The sequence below is a fragment of the Venturia canescens genome, chromosome 4 (assembly GCF_019457755.1).
Source record: "Venturia canescens isolate UGA chromosome 4, ASM1945775v1, whole genome shotgun sequence".
Classification (NCBI taxonomy): Eukaryota; Metazoa; Arthropoda; class Insecta; order Hymenoptera; family Ichneumonidae; genus Venturia; species Venturia canescens.
Genome location: NC_057424.1, coordinates 21,157,867 through 21,173,645, shown reverse-complemented (window position 1 = coordinate 21,173,645; position 15,779 = coordinate 21,157,867). Strand labels below are relative to the sequence as shown.

At 39.4% G+C, this 15,779-nt stretch overlaps 1 protein-coding gene and 1 long non-coding RNA gene across 8 annotated transcripts; one reads left to right on the top strand and one right to left on the bottom strand.

The window, feature by feature from the left end:
- The first annotated feature begins 6 nt into the window (after positions 1-6).
- On the top strand, positions 7-12,279 carry LOC122410096 (uncharacterized). 4 transcript variants are annotated; one of them, XR_006260848.1, is made up of 5 exons: positions 7-140; positions 7,031-7,196; positions 7,735-7,896; positions 11,799-11,920; positions 12,144-12,259. It is a non-coding gene; the product is annotated as an uncharacterized lncRNA (long non-coding RNA). The 4 variants fall into 4 exon arrangements; XR_006260846.1 differs by having other exon boundaries at positions 12,141-12,242; XR_006260849.1 differs by lacking the exon at positions 11,799-11,920 and having other exon boundaries at positions 12,144-12,279.
- On the bottom strand, positions 169-15,386 carry E(bx) (nucleosome-remodeling factor subunit NURF301 E(bx)). Of its 4 annotated transcripts, none has more exons than XM_043418114.1 (18): positions 13,582-15,386; positions 12,185-13,280; positions 11,700-11,908; positions 8,531-11,620; positions 8,274-8,409; positions 7,591-7,862; positions 7,323-7,463; positions 6,552-7,117; positions 5,814-6,438; positions 5,303-5,719; positions 4,777-5,137; positions 4,628-4,657; positions 3,957-4,161; positions 3,606-3,862; positions 3,317-3,484; positions 3,029-3,224; positions 2,845-2,929; positions 169-2,641 (listed from the first exon to the last, which is right to left on the bottom strand). In XM_043418114.1, the coding sequence occupies exons 1-18, from the start codon at positions 13,805-13,807 to the stop codon at positions 2,439-2,441; spliced, it is 8,283 nt and encodes a 2,760-aa protein (XP_043274049.1). In that variant the 5' UTR covers positions 13,808-15,386; the 3' UTR covers positions 169-2,438. The 4 variants fall into 4 exon arrangements, with proteins under 4 accessions (XP_043274049.1, XP_043274048.1, XP_043274051.1 ...); XM_043418113.1 differs by having other exon boundaries at positions 3,606-3,865; positions 13,582-15,385; XM_043418116.1 differs by having other exon boundaries at positions 3,606-3,865; positions 7,591-7,829; positions 13,582-15,385.
- Between the last annotated feature and the right edge of the window lie 393 nt (positions 15,387-15,779).

Here is a 15,779-nt window from a genome sequence, read left to right as displayed (position 1 = left end):
ATAGATTAAAAGCGCTGGAATAATTCAGTGGCGAAAAAAACCACGATCGGTTTTTTTTTTTTCAAATTATTTTGTTGCGTAATTATGATAAATCGAGAAACTAGTGGGAACGTATAGGTTAGCCATCAGGGAAAGGAGGGGTACATATCCATAATGATAACTCTCTTCTTTTGCCAAAAGAAATCATTTGTTTTTAATAGTCAAATTTTGGTGTATGTGTGAATCTGGTGTTTTTGTCTTGTGATGTCATAAACTGGATATAATTTATTTTTTACCTAATTAAATGATTTTTTTAACCTTAGACCCCACCTAAAGTTTTTTCGTGTCGTGCTCTACAACGGGGTAACTATTTACTTCCGAATCGGAAAAACGTAAAAATTTCGATTTTTTATTTATAAGCGTCAGGTAACTAATTACCCCGTTGTTGTAGAAGGTTAGAGTTAATATTGATAAGTGCTGTGACGAGTGGATGTAGCCAAGCTTCGCATTTTTCGGTACAATTACTCAATATTATTTCACTCTTCTTCAGTGACGTAATAATGCTTTCTTTGCTTTAGTGAGTAGATTAGAAGATTTTGAAAACGTATAGTCACACAATGTTCACCGATTACTCCGATATTTCGATCAAGTTTTGAACTGCAGCATTTTTCTCGTAATTTAATATTTTCGAGAAAATAAAACTTATTGAAAATCGGAGAACTGAAGAAACCAACTGAAAATTGTAAATGAAACGACAAATATTTGCCGGTTATTGGTGACATCGAATCACATGAAAAATACTGTACAAGCCAATTTACGCTGACGGAAAAACCTTCAATTTAAGTGATTTTTCTTCATTATTTGTTCAATCGTCAATATCGCGTGTTTGTCTCGTAGATCTTTTGCACAAATTTTACGATTTTTTCGCAAAATTCATGAGAGAAAACAGATCGTAGCGTGCTGTTTGGGTTTGACCTTGATGAGTTTCCTGCTCAAAAACTCGGCATTTCGCGGACTGACTTACTCGCGCTTTTTCCTATTTCCGTCGATATAGCAATGAGAGCGATTATGACAAACTGATAAATGTCTCAATTCTTTGCCATTCTGACGTTGATTTCATCATTTTCCGTTCTATACACGACGCAAATATTCTCGAATGATTGAGTGTCAGTATGTTATTTTTGTTTCGAAATCCCGCAGCGATCGTCACGATAATAAATATTAACAATGGCTGTCATTGAAATCAGCGCTCATGTTTTTTTTTTACTCATTTATTCACCCGGAAAGTCCGTTCTCCAAGTAGGACGTTCACGGGCGCTTCCTTTTTTTTTCAAATTTCTTGTTCGGTTTATCGATATTTACAAAGCCTGGGAAAAGGCCTGTGCTCATTTCTTCCTTTTTTTTGTATTTCAATTTTCTCGATTTTATTCATTATTTCTTACAGCCTAAACATCATATGTCTTCGTTTATAAACAATTTCATAGAAAATTTATGTGATTAAAACAACGCAAGTAATGACAATTACTTTTTTCTGAGCATAATAAACAAATTTGTACAATTTATTATGCGCGCCCTCCTTCTTTTAATCCTATTAATTAATCTTACAGCTAGAAAAGTGTTGTTGTATTCTCGCCTGAAATTGTTTTTTGTCTTCTTCATTTCTCGTTATGTTAACTGTTACCGGAACGTCTTGGTCACGCTTTGTGTTTATCTTTCAATCTTAACGAAAATGTTAATATTAAGCGTAATAATAATAATAATAATAATAATAATAATAATAATAATAATAATAATAATAATAATAATAATAATAATAATAAGTGATAAAATCATCATAATAATTGAATTCCTTACGCGAAACAAAATTCGTGTTGTTCAACGCTCGCTAAGAAATCGCTGGTCATGATTTTTTAAATTGCCTTATGGCCACTGACTCGTTACTCTACACTAATCAGAGATTTTCATCTTTTGGGATTGTATCGTTTTTCCTTTTTAACCATGCATATTAGAATTCATACATGTGTTTTGTTAACATGTATACTATAAATATGAATACAATGCCGTGTGATTTTTCCTCTTATTTTGTTATCTCGCGCATTCACACACTAGCACTCGTCGTTTTCTCCGGCGCCACAAAATTCGTTCCATTATTCACCCGAGGAAAATAAAAACTTCGGTAGCAAGAAAAAAGGAGACAAAAATATATATGTATTCACACAGCTTGCTAATAAATAAAGAATCTTTACGAAGCTATTCTGCCTTAAACAGTTAGGATCTTAAAATTTATGAACGAGATACGCTTTGTTCTCGGGGGTCGATTTGAGGGCGGTGATGATGGGGGTAATTTCGTTCGAGATGTTTCACTTTCATTTACTGGCACCGAAAACAAGTCCCTTCGTTAAACGCAAAACTTCACTGGCACTTGCTGAAAAAATTCATTCGTCCCCATCTTCCGTACCTCATTTACCTTCGGAAAACTTTTCCCTAAGGCTTTTGATTTTATGAACGAAATAAGTCTCGAGAGATTCAGCACACTTGAAAAACGGTGACTCCTTTGGATTGTAGTAACGACAGTTGTCAAATATCTTTGTCATGTCGCCAATAAACTCGCTGAGCTTCTTGTACGATCTGTCAGTTATCCTCAATTCAATCGTTTGAAGGTCTGTTCTCACACATCGAAAATATATATCAATTTACCGGACGAAATCACCAATAAAAATTAACAACTTTTTATACCGATAAAGGGAATTGAAAATTAATCAGGATGATGATTGAGAAAACAATTTCTATCGGTTTGAGCGAATTATGAGTAGAAATTCGAAGGGACAAAAGAACCATATGAACGAAATTTTTTTTATTACGTACCCATAGGTTCCTTTATGACTTTGTAATAATCTGGCGCTTCATTCGGGTCTACTGGCTCCATAAAAGGCCAAGCACTTTTGTGTGCCTAGTTTTTGACAAATGAAAAATTTTTCATCAATTTTAACGTGCATCCAAACTCGGGAGATTATTTTAACTTATATAAAATTTCTTTGCTTCTACTCACCTGTATCTGTTTTATGAGTTTTTTCAACAAGTCTAAATCCTTGTTGTTCAGATTTTTCATATTCGCGAAATTGACAGATGAATTTCGTTGGCAATTCGGACAAACGTATTCATCAATGTTATCGGCCTCTGATTGGAGGATTCCGACACAACGTCCGTGGAACCAGTCCTGACACTTGTCACAACAAATGTAAAATCTGACAAAATTCAATAAACAATACATCGTTAGATTCAATCGATAAATGTAACTAACAAACAGTTATTTCCTTTGCGAATTTATTTGACTTACTGAGACTCGTCATACGGTTGCTTGCAAAGACAGTAAAGTTCTTGAGTTTCTCGTGCATGACGACATTCTGTACATACAAATTCCGAAAGGGATTTACTCATTTCTTCGGTGATCCCGACGCATTCGCCGTGGAACCAGTTATTACATAAATCGCAACCAACGTAAAATCTGAAACACGTATTTAAAAAATCTCATGAATAAATAAATCACAACAATGATAGATAATTCAATATTTTATTCAATGATTGTCTATTTAGCGTAGATGAAAAATAGATATGAGAAATCGTACTTAGTCTCGTCATACGGTGTCCTGCAGAGGCAGTAGAGTTTTTCTTTTTTCAGACGATTATTTGCCGATACTGCTGAAACGCCAGGTGGTGTATTGCTATTTCCTTGCGAACTTCGGTGCTTCTTTGGTCTTCGACTTGTTGGACTCGCTTGCTGAGGTGGTTGAGCGTTTGATTTGCGCTTCGCGCTACCAACTTTGACCTCGTCCTGTTTGTGTCTTTCGGCTTTCGTCCTCGTTGTCAACTCAGCGGAGAGATCCTTCTGAATATATTTTTTGAGAATTATAACCATTTTATGCAATCTTTATGAAAATTTTTTGCCCAGGAATGTTGTAAAATAACAGTTGATATACCTGAATATCTATTTGGAGCTCCTTTTCGAGCAAAGCTCGTTTCTTGAGTATGTCCTTCTTGAGAAGTTCTTTGTGGCGAAACAGAAGTACTTGCATACGCGAATGTACCTGCAGTTTTCTTCTCGCCTCTTGTGAATCTTTCAATTTTCCCGCCCGACTTTTCGGTGTCGTCTCGTTCTCCGTTATCTCGTTTATCTTATGAGTCCTGAGAAAGTAATCCCCCAACTACACGTTAAGAAGCAAAAACTTTGGTTTTCGTGAGCGCGATTTTTTTATGATCCCCAAACTTTTTCGACTTTTCTTACCCCCGGCTCTTTGAATTTCACATTTTCTTTTCGAGCCAAGATTTTGATTAGCCAACAACCGTTTCGTGTATACAGAAAGAAAATCGTTTACAAAAAAAAAAAAGAAACGAATAGGATATTAGAAGCCAATGGTGGTTAATGCGTGAAACGACTAAAATGCAGCGATTGTTACAATTCCTTTGTATTTTTTTTCCTTAAGTAAAAATTTGTCTCAAAAGTAAAACAAGTTCAACACAATCTACGTTTTGCGATACACGCATTGTAAAAAACAAACTATACAAACAAGTCACAATCGATTAAAAAAAAAAATAATAATACTACGTGAAACTTAGTTTATTATTTTGGTAAATGAAATTGGTTAATTACGCGCGACAGTCGTCGACAGATCGGTTAGTCCTGAAATAAAATAGGCATGGCGTGAGATACATGAAGGAATGAAAGCAATGCGAGCAGCAAAAATAAATGCGACAAATTGAAGTCTGAGAATGGAATAAAAAACGATTCAATTATCTCACCTGGAAACTTCGCGATGCTCTTGCCTACTAGGCGCGGCCCTTTTTCGCGCTGGCTCAGTCCAATCATGATTTTTTTCGGTTGTCTGAACACCCGGTGTAGAATTTTGTGTGGTTGTCGTTGTCGCGTTCGTTGTTGTTGGTGTTGTACTCGGTGTATTGACCAATTGTGGCGCTGGCCTTTTTCGTGAAGGTGCTCTCGGTGTTGTGCTCATCGTTGTTGTCATCACACTGTGATTTTGATTACTCGTCAATGAACCCTCGGTTCCCCCTTTCATTTGTTTTTCCTGATATCGTTGCAGTTGTAGTAACTTTTCTTCAATCTCGGGATTCAAGTTTTCTTGCTTCAGAGCGTTTTTTATAGCTGAAAAACGCACCAAGCAAAAATGGTCTGGTTACTTCGATGTATCGTTAGATTTTTAGAGGCTCTTGCTACTATAAATTATGCTCGTCAGCCTAATGGCTGAATATTGAAATCAAATTGAACTTCTTCAAATTGAAGATTTTATATTATCAATTGATATCTTACTTTGTTGAATGTAATCTGGAGTGAGAATGAATTTGTTCGCTGATGTTGTTTGTGTGACGTCCTTCGATCCTTGTGCAGGTTGTTGTCCATTAGGAAGTGGAGTTTTTTGTGATGATTCATTTTCGGGAATGCTTGCTCTGCTGACTTGTTGTACAACGACTTTTGGTTTTTCCGGTGTAGCAGGTACGGCCGTCTGCGATGCTTCGGCGGTCACAGTTTCCGGTTCGATTTTTATGGATGGTGCGGTAGCTGGCGAAGAAGGAACAACTGCTGGTTTAGTTACAGGGGTCGAAGGAGTACTCGGCGTCGTGGACACCTGTGAAACGACAGGGGTGGCTGGAGTTCCGGGCGCTGGTTGCACAGCCAAATAAATTTTCGTTGGTCCAAGAACTCCTTGTTTACCTGTAGTTGCTTGAGCTAAAATAATAATTCATTGTTATGAAAATTATATTTCGAGAAGAGTATTGTAAATTGTACTCGGTACAATGTAATAGTAGAAGCTACGATTTACCTTTGAGCAATTGTTGTTTAACTTGTTGTTGTACCATGGCCAGTTGTTGAGGTGTAAAATCATTGCCTTGCAATCCTTGAAGTACGATTCTAGGGCCTTGTGTCGTTTGAATAACTTGAGCAGTGACGCATTTGATAACGGTGCCAGGAGGTTGCCCAGCGAGCAAAGACGCTTCGACGCTTCCAGGTGCAGGTAGAACAGGCGTTTGGCTTGTTGTTGTCGTCTGCGTCGTGGCACTGGTCGCGCTTCCTGTCACACTCTTGTTCGACGATTCTGTAGTTTGATTAGCCGCGTTTGCAGTTGAAGCTGGAACGCTCGTTGATATCGTCGGCGTCATCGTCGTTGTTGCCGTTGTAATTTGCGATTGAACCGTTTGTTGCGTCGTTGTCGCAGCTTGGATCAAATTTTTACTTGGAGTTGTTGCCACGTTGCTCTTAAGGATTATACCGCTATTGGGCGAATTTAAGTGTACTATTTGATTTCCCGTTGGTGTACTGCGTATCACAACTTGATGGCCACCGATCGTCGCCAGTTGAGCCTTCCCACTTGCCAATTGTTGCGCTAAACTCGTGTTGTTTACCACCACTTGGTTTGCCGTTATAGTCTGATTGAGTGGTGTCATTACCTATAAGAACCCCCATTTGTAGTGAAAAGTACCGTTCGTTTTTTATATTTTATAATACATAGATGGTGATTTAAAGAAATATATATATATATATATGTATGTATATATTTTACCTGTTCCTGTACAATTTGTCCGGTATTCGTGACGACAACCGTATTTTTTTGGGGTGTCGTAGCTATGCTGGCGTTGACAACATTGGGTGTTACGGTTGTCTTAACACGTTGTATCGCTTGGCCAGTCTGAGGTGTAGAAATTTGAGAGCTTTGATTGACAGTTTTGATTGCGATTGGTTTTCCAGGTGTTGCTTTGATCGGTGTCGAAGTTACGATCTTGGTTGTGGTCGTAGAAACTTTTGGTGTCGTCGTAACGACATTCGTCGTAGGTCCACTTGCTTGCTGTGAGGGACTCGCCGCGATTGTTTGTCCGGTATTGAGTACGTGAAGTTTGCCATCGGGCATTTGCACCAGTTGTTGCCCTGGCATTAATCCACGAACTTGCAATTTCCCATCAGGACCTCGAAGAATTTGAACTCGTTGTTGAACTTGTTGAACGGCTACTTTTATTAATGATTGTTGTCCACTTTGTTGATTAGGCTGGATCTGTTGTTGCTGCTGTTGTTGTGGAGTTTTCGGCAAAATACTCGTTGTTCCTGACACCACTCGAGTCGTACCATCGGAGGCTGAACCACGATAACATTGTATTCGTCAATGAAAAGTCGAAATTTTCAAGTGTCAAAAAAGCTGATTTCTCAGGGAACGGTGAGTATTTCAATAGTTTTGATCTTCCATTTTTTATATTTCAATTTATCATTGTGAAGTTATATTTTTCTATAGTTTTAGTATTATTGTAGTCTCTAAGATAAATTATTGTAATATTAAACTCACACTTCGTCATGTAAATACGACGAGTTCCTAGGAAAGTTTTATTCTGATTGGGCGTCGTAAGAAGAGACGTCAGTTGAGATTTTGCTTGAGTGTTTGGACTGGCCGGAATCGCAACTTTCGATACGACTTTAACGGTTCCATCTGAAAATTATTCACGGAAACGAACAACAATAGTTACCAACAATCGTATTAACCTCGAATTATTATCCGTTTGATGACAAATAAAAAAACAAGGAATATGAATTTAGAAATCGCGATTGATGTTTACCGAGATTTGAATTTGTAGTGACTTTAACAAGTTGTCCAGGCGATGAATTGGCCGGACTTTTTAGAGTCTCGAGCGCACGTTTCTGTTGATGAGCAGCTCGTTGCATCCTTAATTGTTGTTCCATCTTTTCTTTTATTTCTTCAGCCGTTCCCTTGCCGCTTACCAATTGTTCAGACACCGACGAGCTACTACCTCGATTGAGACCAATAACAACTGATTGCTGCGGCCCCGAACGACTCCTAGTAATAATCTGGGCATTAGCCTTCTCTAACCTGGATACACGAGACAAACACACCAACGCCGCGGGTTAGTAACGAGTGGTATTTAGTACCGAAAATTTTCTTTTTTTCTTCCCCAGGAGATTATGAAAAACAAAATTGTTACACTACAACCTCGTGATCCTGAACAATAGAATGACTCGAAAAATATAAAAATATGTATTTTCACATAACTCTGAGACGAAGATATTTTCTCGAGTATCCTGAAGAGAATCATTTATTTCAACAATTCACGCGATTCATCATCATTTGCGTTAACAAAGAATGGGAAGAAAATTTGTAAAAATTCGGTTCTAGTTTTGTTAGTGATAAGAACGAACATCAAGACGAATGGACAAGTCCAAAGACGAAATAAATGGAGAAAAAAATTCAAACCAGTCAGATTGCCCATTTGCCAAAACTCACCGATCACCGTACTGCTTTATTTCCCATAATTCGAGCTTATCCTCGTCGACCCATTCCTCGGAAACTTGCGGCTCGGTGCTTTGCGGCGATTCAGGACGTTTGCGCTTTCTCAAACCACTTCGTATCGACGTAACTTCTATAAAAAAAATAATAAAAAAAAAAAAAAAAAAACATAATTTATGAGAAAATAAGAATGATATTTTTATCTTTCTATGAATGTAAGTTTTTATTTACTATATAAGTTGTGTTTTACGAACCTCTAACTTGTTTCGGTAGTTCAAGGGGTATAACTACTTTCCTTCTGAGATATTGCGTTCTATCCATGAACTGTCCAACTTGACGATGTTTCAATATTTCAAGGGACATGATTTCGGTGTCAGTGGTAATTTGATGTTTACCATCGGAGCTTGCCGGCTTAGCGGCCATATCATCCCATCTGAGGCAAGCCCAAAGTACTCTCAATTGTAGAGCAGCAGCGGCGAGAGATTTGAGGCCAACAGTCCGATAGAGCCAACAGGTTTTGAAGAGAGGCCTGGGGCAGGGATATGGCCATACGGACATGTTGGCTTTGGCCATGTGATGAAAGCCAGTGACCGGTGTGCGTCCGCCTAAGCGAGATAATTTTCGTAATTCGTGCTGAGGCAAAAGCAGGATACTGCGTTGTTTGTTCTTCGTCGCGAAAGTTGAGCACAACGGATATTTCACGGGCGTTCTCTTTTTTCGTCTATCGGCCAATGAAATGGCAACTTTTTTCAAATAAACTTTGCCCTCGGTTGAGACCGTCGAATAAATTTTCGTACTTCCGTCCGGATTCAATTCTTTAGCCGTGGTCGATCTTTGAACGGTCCTACCGCGACGATTCACGACAGTCAAAGTCGTTGCCGCGGTCGTATTCGAATTTTCACTTTTTACTTCTGCGCTAGGATCCACGATAGATTTAGAATCTTTTTCCTCTTTAACTTTCATCTCCTCGTCCACCTCAACTTTCATGTCCATGGCGTTGCTTGAACTCGTGTCCAATTTTTGTCTTTTGGCCAAAGGCGATTCGGAACTATCGACGGCGCCTTTTTTTACAGGAGTATTCGTGGCTGCGACTTCCTCGGCGCAATGAGTAGCCAACGCGACCGCCGATTCTAAATCTCTTCTTATGGCATCTTTGTCGTCCTTTTTTACGATTAAATTTGTCATTATCGCGTTCCCGGCTGGTGAGGGTTGATTGTTATTAAGAGCGTTTGCTTTCCGGAGCAGTGTCAAAAGATCGCGTTTCAAACGAGCTTTTTGTAAGCAAATTGGCGAATAGCAAGTTGATTGAAGACTTTGAGGCGTTACCGGAGTCTTGCCAGCTTGTCCGGTCATGTTACAATATTTCGAATAACATGCACCATTTTTACCCAGTCTCATGATCGCCGCATATTGCCCGCGCACTTGTTGTATCCTTTTAGCTATAACAGCCAACATTTCACGAGCCGTTGGAGAAATCCCTTTATTAGCGGATTTTCCCGTAAGAATGTTGTGCAAAGGATTTTCTCCGGGTTCGTTGGTACTTTCTTCGAGATTCATCGAATTTTCACGATCCTCTTTGTCGCCAATAGTCCCGGAGGTTTGCAGCGTTGTCACGTTCCTCAGACCACTCGTATTCGCTTGAAGGGCACTTTGCTCGCGCGATTTTTCTGATTGCAAGAGTCTTCTCTCCTCGAGGAGTTTCAGATGGGTTCGACGCGATAAAAAATCGTCAATACGAGTTTTCTTTGCAATTTTTGGATAATGCAAGCGCCCGTGGGTAGTAAGTGCCTTGGTAATATCGATTTCGTCGAATTTTTCGATCGGAGAGAAAACTTTTTCGATTTTCATACCTGCGAGAAATGAAGGACAAGCTTTAGGTTCGGTTTTCACGGTTTCCGTCGACACGAGAGGATTTTTTTCTCCGGTCTCACTTTTGATCTCCACTTTTTTCGTTTCTTGAGTGCTGTCGTCGGCCAACCGTTCTTTGAGTTCATCCTCGGGTTCTATTTCTTCTTTGATTTTCGGCACGGTTTTCTCCTCTTGTTCCTCTTTTGGTAGACAATATTCGTTCATAAGAAAATCATAAGTGGAAGGATCAAGAGCAAGAATTTTCAAGCCATCCTGATCGCGGATTTGTACCATGATTTTTTGTGGTCCTCCAAGGAGACCGAGCTTGTTCGTCGCTTGAAATTTGTATCGACGCGATGACGAGATCCACAACCAACCCCATTGACCGTGAACCCGATACTCCTCACCTTTTTGCTTCCAAACTTGATGTTTCAAGCCGAGGGTGTATTTCACAAAATTGTACGTCAAACGATTGCGCTCTTCCTCGTCCTCTTTTTCTTTTTTCTCTTTTTTGTCCAAACGTTTTTTCTCCTCGCGCTCCAATGCCGTAACTCGTTGCAATTTAACGTGGCCCAATTGATCGTGCCAGACACTGGCGAAAACCACAGATTTTATACAAGCCTGTAGAACTATGAGAGCTCGTGCAAAATCACGAGGGTTCACACAAGCTCCAACCGCAGCAGTCCATGGTTTTCGTAACAACGGCCAATTCGTGTGCATGAATGGTGCCTGAATATTACTCTCCAATTGCAATATTGTCTGTCTTATCGTACTCACGAGCAAAGCTCGCGTTCCAGTCAGACTGCCAATCCACTTAAATTCCGAAGCCTGGGTGAGAGAAAATTTGTGCGACAAATGACGTTTTTTGTCGCGTTCTTCGTTTCGTTGAGGTTTATTTAGCGCGATCGGATTCGTGCTGTACTGGTTTACGTAAGTTTTGAAATTGTTGTCCATTCCAAGCTTAAACAAGTGTGTTCCCGTGGCAATCTGATGAGCTTTTTGTCTCGTCAATCTTGTTCCCTCGACACCTTCATCTTTTGTCGATTTGTCAAGTTTCTCCAACTTTTCCAATTCTTCCTTCGACATAATTGCCGTACTACGACGCTTCAAATCGTCCATGTTAAATGTTCGTGGTTGCAAAGATCCTGTCTTCGATCTTGTCACTATACTGTGCTTTTTGCCATCTTTCACGATTGTCGATATCGTTTCCTCTGTGTCCATTCCCGTTTCTTCAGTTTCTTCAATTTTCACACCCTTCGGGCCTGCAGTGTCCTGTGATTTCTCCGAGATTTCCGAACTTTTTGCTTCCTCCGTCGTTTCTACAGGTTTTTGACTTTCTTGATCAGATGTGGAAGCCATATTTTCCTCCACGGAATCAGTACCCTCATGCATTCTTCTCACCGCGTCCTCAGCATTCTGGCGCTCTTTTTCCCGCTTTTCTTCCTCCTCTTTTTCTTTCTTATCTGCACGTTCTTTTTTTTGCTTGAGAATAGCGGCTGTAAAGGTTTATCTTGTTAGCTTGCGTTCATTAAAAATCAATTCTATACTCGAAGCGAGCTAAATATATTCACTTACCATTTTCAACTTCCAAGTAAGATTTTTTGTTGCCCTTTATCTGATTTGTAATAGTCTCAGTGAGTTCCATCTGTCTAACAATTTCGTCCTTGTAATCAGAAAGCTCACGGTACAGGGCGACTTCCATCTCGTTCTTGTCCAGACTCGACATGAGCTCCTCGAACTGCAATGGTGTGCTGTAATACCACACTTGGCCATCTTCGCTCTCTCTGCAAGATAAGGTTGAACAAAAGCATTAAAATACATGCTGATAATCGATATCAACTGTAGTTTTTACAGTCATTTTTCAATGTCGGAAGGTAGAGGAATATCAATTCCGTTCGAAATTCCGATTCCCTTCAGTTGAAAATAAAAATTCCATTGCATAACAAAAAAAGTATTTTTTTTTGCATTAACACAATTTCAACAAAAAAAAGCACATGAAATTTTTCAACGTTTCAGCAGGAAACTCCGTGTTCGGTGAGCAAGGCTATACTACGACTTACACGAAAACACGTCTGGCTAAAAACCAGTATTTACGACCGTGCCGATCGAAGCCGAGATGTTCTTGTCGACAAAGCAGTCCATTTTTTTCGACGTCGGGAACACAATCGACGACGCCTGTGATTTTATGAGCTTTGCAGATTGAGCATTGCCAATCTTCAGTGGGAACATCGACGAGAGGTGGCTCAACGCATTCGAGATGAAAAACAGCTGGGCAAGTCTCGCAACACAAAAGATCGCCGAGTCGATGGCAGACGCGACAATGATCATCATAATGCATATTGCCTTCGTGAAGGAGATCTTCTCTAACAGGATTGGTGATGAGAAATTGATCCGTAAGAAATTGCAACACTTTCAATCGGTCTTCGAGAGGGGTGAATGGATACTCAGAGTTGGTAATGATTTTCAAGATATTTTCGTCAAAGTGTTTGTCACTTTCCACGTAAGATCGTAGAACCTCGGGCCACGTCATGGGATCGACGAAATAAAGGCCTACGTTAACCGAATCCTTTTGATCCAAAGGACCAAAGTGAGTTTGTTGTGAGTCTTCTTCTCGCAGTAAAGCTTTTATCAGCATAATGTGAATTTCAGCAAGTAAATTCGTCTGATCATCACAGGTGAGCGCTGCACAGAAATCCTCGAATCTGAATGATGAAAGTCTCACGAGTGTACGAAAATGTCGCAAAACCTCGTATATAGAAAGACACGACATTACATGTTCTTTGGGAATCAATAAATCTTCCGAGGATTTTGGTATTTCGAGTTTGGGCAATTCACGATTCTGTAGCCATAAAGGCTCCGGACTGGGTGCTCTCTGTTGTCCGAGTAGAGCTTTTCGAGGCGTTCCACTTGTCGTGCTGAACGAAGACAATGAAAAATCGCTATCGCTCGATGGATCTGGCTCTTCTATGGACTCTGAACTTTCAACTTCACTCTGAATCACATCATCATCCTGATCACTCTTTTCACTCGACTCATCACCAAAATCCGATCCATAATGATACTCCGAATCATGATAATCAACATTCGGATTGTATCCTCGCCTCTGGTATGCGCCACCAACATGACCTCCCTTCCTGGCATGTTTCTCCTTCAAAGCTAGAAAATATAAAAGGTTGTTTTTATTGTGAGTAGTATAAATTGCACGGGTAATATTAATGCTGGTTTTATTAGGAACTAAGTCAAGAACTGAAAAATTATAAATTAAAAAAAAAAAAAAAAAAATGATAAATCTAAGTATTTACATCTAGGAATTTGAGAATAAAAAAATCCAGTTGCTTGAGATCCAAGGAAAAAATTGGAAGTGCAATGAAATAAATAATACAGGTATCAACAAATTATTTATAGATGATTCAATAAATACATGGAGAAGAAATATTAGTGTAATTGGATAACAAACCTTTTTGTTTTCGACTTCTAGTGCTCCTTCGACTTTCTTCGGATTCAACAGGCGAAGAGGCTCTCGAAAGAGTCGGTGTGCTCGGTTGAGAGCTGGGCGTTTCGCAGCCAGCTTTGTGTTGCAAGTATTTTGGTTTCTTCATAAGGTGATATTGAAATTTTTTGGGTCTTTCCATAACTACAGATTTGGGCGGACGCCCCCGTCTTTTGCCTCCGCGTCCCGTCATTTTTCGATATTTATTTATCTCTTTGTTTTATTATCGACACTGTTTCACTTTCGTAGATGCGGCAAAAGAAACCGGAAAAGAACTTGCCACCAAACGTCAGTTTCGTTAACACGTGGTTCGTGAGAAAGCCCGCGTGTAAACAAATACGTGTGACACAATAAAGTCGTATCCATGTTTGCCCACGATTATTTGCGCCATTTCATTCGGCTAAGCGCAAAATAGCAGTAAAAACGAACGAAAAAAAAAAAAAAGAAAACCGTGCGGTCACGTGACCAGACACGATTTTTCCATAATTCGAGATCGCAAAACGGCTTACGGAGAAATAATGTTCTCGTAATATCGTGAAGTCAAAAAATGCCGGATGATCGCGACAAAAGTGCAACAAAAAAAACAACTATTTTGGTTGGCAGAAAAAAATAAGGGGGACGAAGAACGTTGCACGGAATGTTAAGTCCAGCGACGCGAGGTACGAACGGGGAAAGGGGTAATTTACTATCTAGCTCCACTTCGTGAGAGCTCGTTCCTCATTGGCTGACGCATAAGTCGCCATTCTTCTCTGTATTCCTCGAAGCTTCTCGTATTTTTTGTTCGTCGTAAATTTATTGGTCTCTCAAACGTTACACTTCGCGATATCGAAAACGTATATTTCGTTGTTTGTTTTTAATGAAATAGTTGTCGATTCTACAGAGGTTTTTTTTTACGCGAACAAATCGTTGGGAGAGGCCTTGCGTGAGAAACCGTCTCACTCGACGTCCAATCACGTCGAGTCTATCTGCTACGATACATCGCCGCAAAACACCACGGGATGGCGCTCCGAACTCGTAGGAAACGGAAAAAAGAGAGAAAGAAATAAGAGCGCAATTCTAACCACAATTGCGCCAAGTTCGTCACAAATTTGATTGATCAACAGGTCTTTGCAATGGAAAACGTCCGTATGGGGTTATATATTTTTTTTTACTTTAATTTTCGAGATTAAAAATGAATAACCGATTTTTTACGAGAATAAATATGCGAACACGATGCGACGAATCGACGAGCGTTTTTCCCCGCTAAAAGAGAACGCACACACACGCACTTAGTACGAAAGATGCTTCACGAGAGGTCACTACTTCCAATTCGCCGTATATGTATATATGTATATTTATACATAATACACTATATATTATGATACACTTTTGCCTGTTTGTTTTTTTTTATACGTGATTACGCGGTGCAACAACGTTAGTAAAATAGTGTGTACATTTACGTTAAATAAAAGGGTTTGATACCGCCTGATTGGTACATTTTCGGACAGACACTTTTTTTTACAATCGACCGCACTGCCCTCTGTTTTGACGAAAAATAATTTTAACTAACCCCGTAGAGAAGGAGGGGAAACAATGAACAAAAATAAAATGGCGTTTCACAAATATTTCAAACACTTGTAGTCTGTTTATTCTTGTTGTATCACTGTAGCAACACTTTTTATATCACTTTTGCCACATGAAGTGTTGGAAATTCAATCACGACACTCACTTTATGCACGACGTTGCATTCATGATACCAGCTTGACAGGACTCTCATCCGCCATATTGGTTTCGAAGTACAGTGACAGTGGTGCTTTGCACCTTTGACTGTCACGAACAAAAGACTTTTAGTATCGTAGCATCCGTCAAATTAATATCGTTCGTTTGACAAAAAAACATTCTCAGCCACGAGAACATTTTTCATTTGCTAATGAATCAATAATTATTCACACGCGAGGTAGAATTCAGGCATATTAAGTGAATTCCCGCGCACAATAATCTCGCAACTCTCGACTTCCGGTTGTTCGGATAATTTCATCGATTGACGTCTAATGACCGACAATACTCGAGTCAATTTACGCAATGAAGCAGATAGAATAAATTAAGAATGTCGAAATACTTTTTGGTACGATAAAAATAAACAATTTTCTCGAAAAACTTCGAAGGTGAACCGGAAAATGGTCATT